This window comes from Atta colombica, unplaced genomic scaffold (genome assembly GCF_001594045.1).
Source record: "Atta colombica isolate Treedump-2 unplaced genomic scaffold, Acol1.0 scaffold25, whole genome shotgun sequence".
Lineage (NCBI taxonomy): Eukaryota > Metazoa > Arthropoda > Insecta > Hymenoptera > Formicidae > Atta > Atta colombica.
The window spans coordinates 291,436-294,955 of record NW_017259348.1 but is presented as its reverse complement, the minus strand read 5'-3'; the positions used below and the strand labels follow the sequence as shown (position 1 = coordinate 294,955).

The following is a 3,520-nucleotide window of genomic DNA, read 5'->3' as shown; positions in this document are numbered from 1 at the left end:
ATATATAATAATATATATATATAATTCACATTGATTCATATATTTAAGCATTAAAGATTTAGTTTCAACCGATGTAGGAACATTTCTTAGTTTTCTTTAGTTCGTATTGATTGTGTTAATATATGATAAGTTATGACGCTTACGAAATATGCTCGCATGTCCTAAGAAGCCACCCACACAGGAATCCCCCAAGGCGGTGTGCTCATCGCTAAAAAACTCAAGCAACAAATTTTGACCCGAGGAGAATATCGTTCCTGTCGCGAGTGCACCCTTGTCAAACGCAATATCCGTCAAGAGTTCCGCGCTTAGTGAATCACCATCGCGAGCGCGAAAATATTGCCCTGGGCAGAGAAACTGCGTTTGATCCAAATGTAGTCGGATTATGTAATTCGATTTTGCCTATAGATAAATTGGAATCAATTATTATACGGAAAGCATGATTTTGCTAAAGCATCTAAAAATTTAATTAAGTAACAGATTTGAAAATAATTTTGTTAGATCATCAAAATAATTATGTAGAACGATTGATAAAATGTCAAAGCTTTGTAATATTGCTCATCGTGTTTGAAATTCTTAACTACTTTGGTAGTTCATCAAAATTATTTTCAGATCTGTATATCTAAATAATATCTAAGTTTTTAAACTTCAGCAAAATCGTTCTTTCGTAAATATCCGAAAAATCGAAAAAGAAAGAAGTATTATTTTTTTTCTTTAAATGAGTATAAAATTATTTAAGTTGCAAGAAAATAATATAAATAGTCCCCACGAGATTTACCTGTAGCAGCCAAAAGGAACGACCGGGACAAGCTTGAGTATTCGCCGCTAGTATTTTGTTCAAGGCTTTATCTCCAAAATTGATAATACAACCACACCGACATTGTACGCCAATCTGAGCCGTGACTTCCGGTCTTGCGGCCGCTAATGTCATTCCGTGTCGGCACTCCCATCCTTCGGTGTTCCATGCCTCTTGAAAATCGATCCTGCCGATGCCACCACAGGATTCCGTTTCGACCGCTCTTCCCTATTTCGAGCAAAGCGTCACTATTTGATTTGATTGCCACGCATTTTGCATCATCCATCTTTAAAACTCACCTGACAGAATTTCGCTCCGTATTTCGGGGGTGGCGTGTCACAAAATCGATATCGATTACGAACGCCACCTACGCAAGAGCTGCTGCAAGGGCTCCATGCGCTCCAAGGACCCCAACCAGCCGCGTCGTTTTCTACATTAATAATTGAAATGAGAAAGGAGGAAAATTTGTATAGGGTGTCTCAAAAGTTGAATACTTTATTATGTCTCAAAATAGTTTAAATAGCTTAAAAGGTTCTGAATAAAACTCTATACTTGGCCGCAATTTTTTAATTTAAATTTAAAATTTGATATTATCTGTCGAGAAATTTAATTTCTTATTTAGGCTATTTTTTAAATTATTTAGGCTATTTTTTTAATTTTAAATAAATTTAGGTTATTTTTTCTCAGTGTATAAAATTATAATTTTAAAAATTATAAGTTTACACTGAGAAAAAATAGCCTAAATTTAAATAAAAATTTATTTGAATACTGCCAACTAAACATTTACTTACAATAAATAAATATTTACTTAATAAAAAGAAGTGATTGTTAAATTAAATTAATGTTTTTTATACCAAATAAATATATTTTTACGTTTAATAAATATTTAGTTGATACTATCAAAATAAAAATTAATTGAAATTTTTTTTTCTCAGTGTATTTATAATATTTATAGCTTAAAGAAAACAGAAGTAAGCCATTTATAATTTATTTAATCTTTTAGTAAATACTGAATAGAATATTCAAAGAATAAATCAAATCTCAAAGTATAATAATAAAGCACAACAATATCAATATATTAAATTGAATTAACTTACCTCTTAATTAAATCATCGTTATAATTATACATCGATATAATTATACATTAAATTAATTGTTTTATTTAAAGTTTAATTTTACTTCTCTAAAAACTTCTCTAAATCAGACGTTTCATCTATTTTAATTTATCAAACGGTGAGCAATCGAGGCTCGTTAAGAGGATAAAATCTACGTGTAGCAATCTCTCGAGGTGAATTACGAGGCTGAAAATCTGTTGGAGGGGGGGAGTGAAGACACCCGGCTTTTAAGCATTTGCACGTTACTCACCTAGCAGTGGGAAAGTTGGTATACACGCGAGCTTCACTTCCGCCATCGCGCCAGTGATCGCCTGGCTCACATAAACGAAACAGTATTCGATGAACTTTTCAGTGAAGAGATCGCAGTCGAAGTTCAGCGAATGCTTGCCTGGCGCTGCCTTTAATTCCGCCACGTAGTGCAAGGCGGACGGCGGCGCCAAAGAACTCACATCCGCCCGAAGACGTCCGTAGACGCGCACACGATCACCTTGAAGACGACATGTGGGATATTGAAAGAGAACCGATATGCCTGTTGTTCCCTCGCAGGGATAGATTGATTTCGCGTGGACATTGAAGCTAAACTCGGTGGACCATTCCACCTGCAAATGAAAAAAAATACAACGTATATAAAATATTGTTAAATAAAAAAACTTGCATGTAATTAAATAATTAATTTTTCATGAAAGATTTTTTATCTCAACATTGCTGAAATATTATACTTTACAACAATTACCTTATAAATTATTATCCTTGATAAAAATTTTTTCCACAATTTTTATATGAATTGGAATATTTTTCAGAAATACTGAGAAAGTTTATATTTTTCTTAAAATTTTTTATATACAAACTCTGAAATATTTTATTTCTAAGGTTTCATACATTCTATAATAAAAAAGAATACCTTAAATTTTTTTCAAATTTTATAAGAGTTTATCAGAAATTATAAAATGAGAGAAATCTTGGAATATTTTAGAATATACACATATGAAAAATTCTAGAAAAAATGTAGATGTTCTCAAAATATATAATTTAAATGTATATATAAATATGTATATATAAATATACGTATGGAGGAAAGCCCCCTATTATGAGATAAGCGCCTAATATGAGATAGCGGCGTTTCTGCTAAACTACTGTACAACTTTGCTTCCGCCGTTTTTTTTCCGAAATTCGAGACTTTATTGTAAAATACTGGTTATACATTTATGATTCAAAGTATTATCCATCGCTGGCCACTACTTTCTCCCATCTTTCGGGTAGCGTATGAATCCCGCGTCGAAAAAACTGGTCATCTTTTGAGGCTATCCACAAATCGATCCAATTTTTTACTTCTTCATAAGACCGGAAGTGCTGGTCAGGCCGTGTGCCATTGATCGAAACAAGTGATAATCAGAAGGAGCAACGTCTGGAGAATACAGCGGGTGGGGTAAGACTTCCCATTTCAACGTTTCCAAGTATGTCTTGACCACTTTCGCAACATGGGGTCGAGCATTGTCATACTGCAAAATCACTTTATCGTGTCTCTCGTTGTATTGCGGCCGTTTGTCTTTCAATGCTCGGCTCAAACGCATCAATTGCGTTCGATACCGATCGCCTGTGATTGTTTCAGTCG

General features: G+C 33.6%; 1 protein-coding gene across 1 annotated transcript in view; it reads right to left on the bottom strand.

Annotated features, from left to right (window-relative positions):
- Positions 1-3,520, bottom strand: part of LOC108688936 — an 11,440-nt gene that overhangs the window by 3,572 nt on the left and 4,348 nt on the right. Inside the window, exons 6-9 of the mRNA XM_018195488.1 lie at positions 2,159-2,507; positions 1,093-1,223; positions 776-1,021; positions 144-399 (exon numbers count right to left, since the gene is read on the bottom strand). Of these exons, the coding sequence (XP_018050977.1) occupies positions 144-399; positions 776-1,021; positions 1,093-1,223; positions 2,159-2,507 (982 nt within the window). The remainder of the gene's footprint in view (positions 1-143; positions 400-775; positions 1,022-1,092; positions 1,224-2,158; positions 2,508-3,520) is intronic.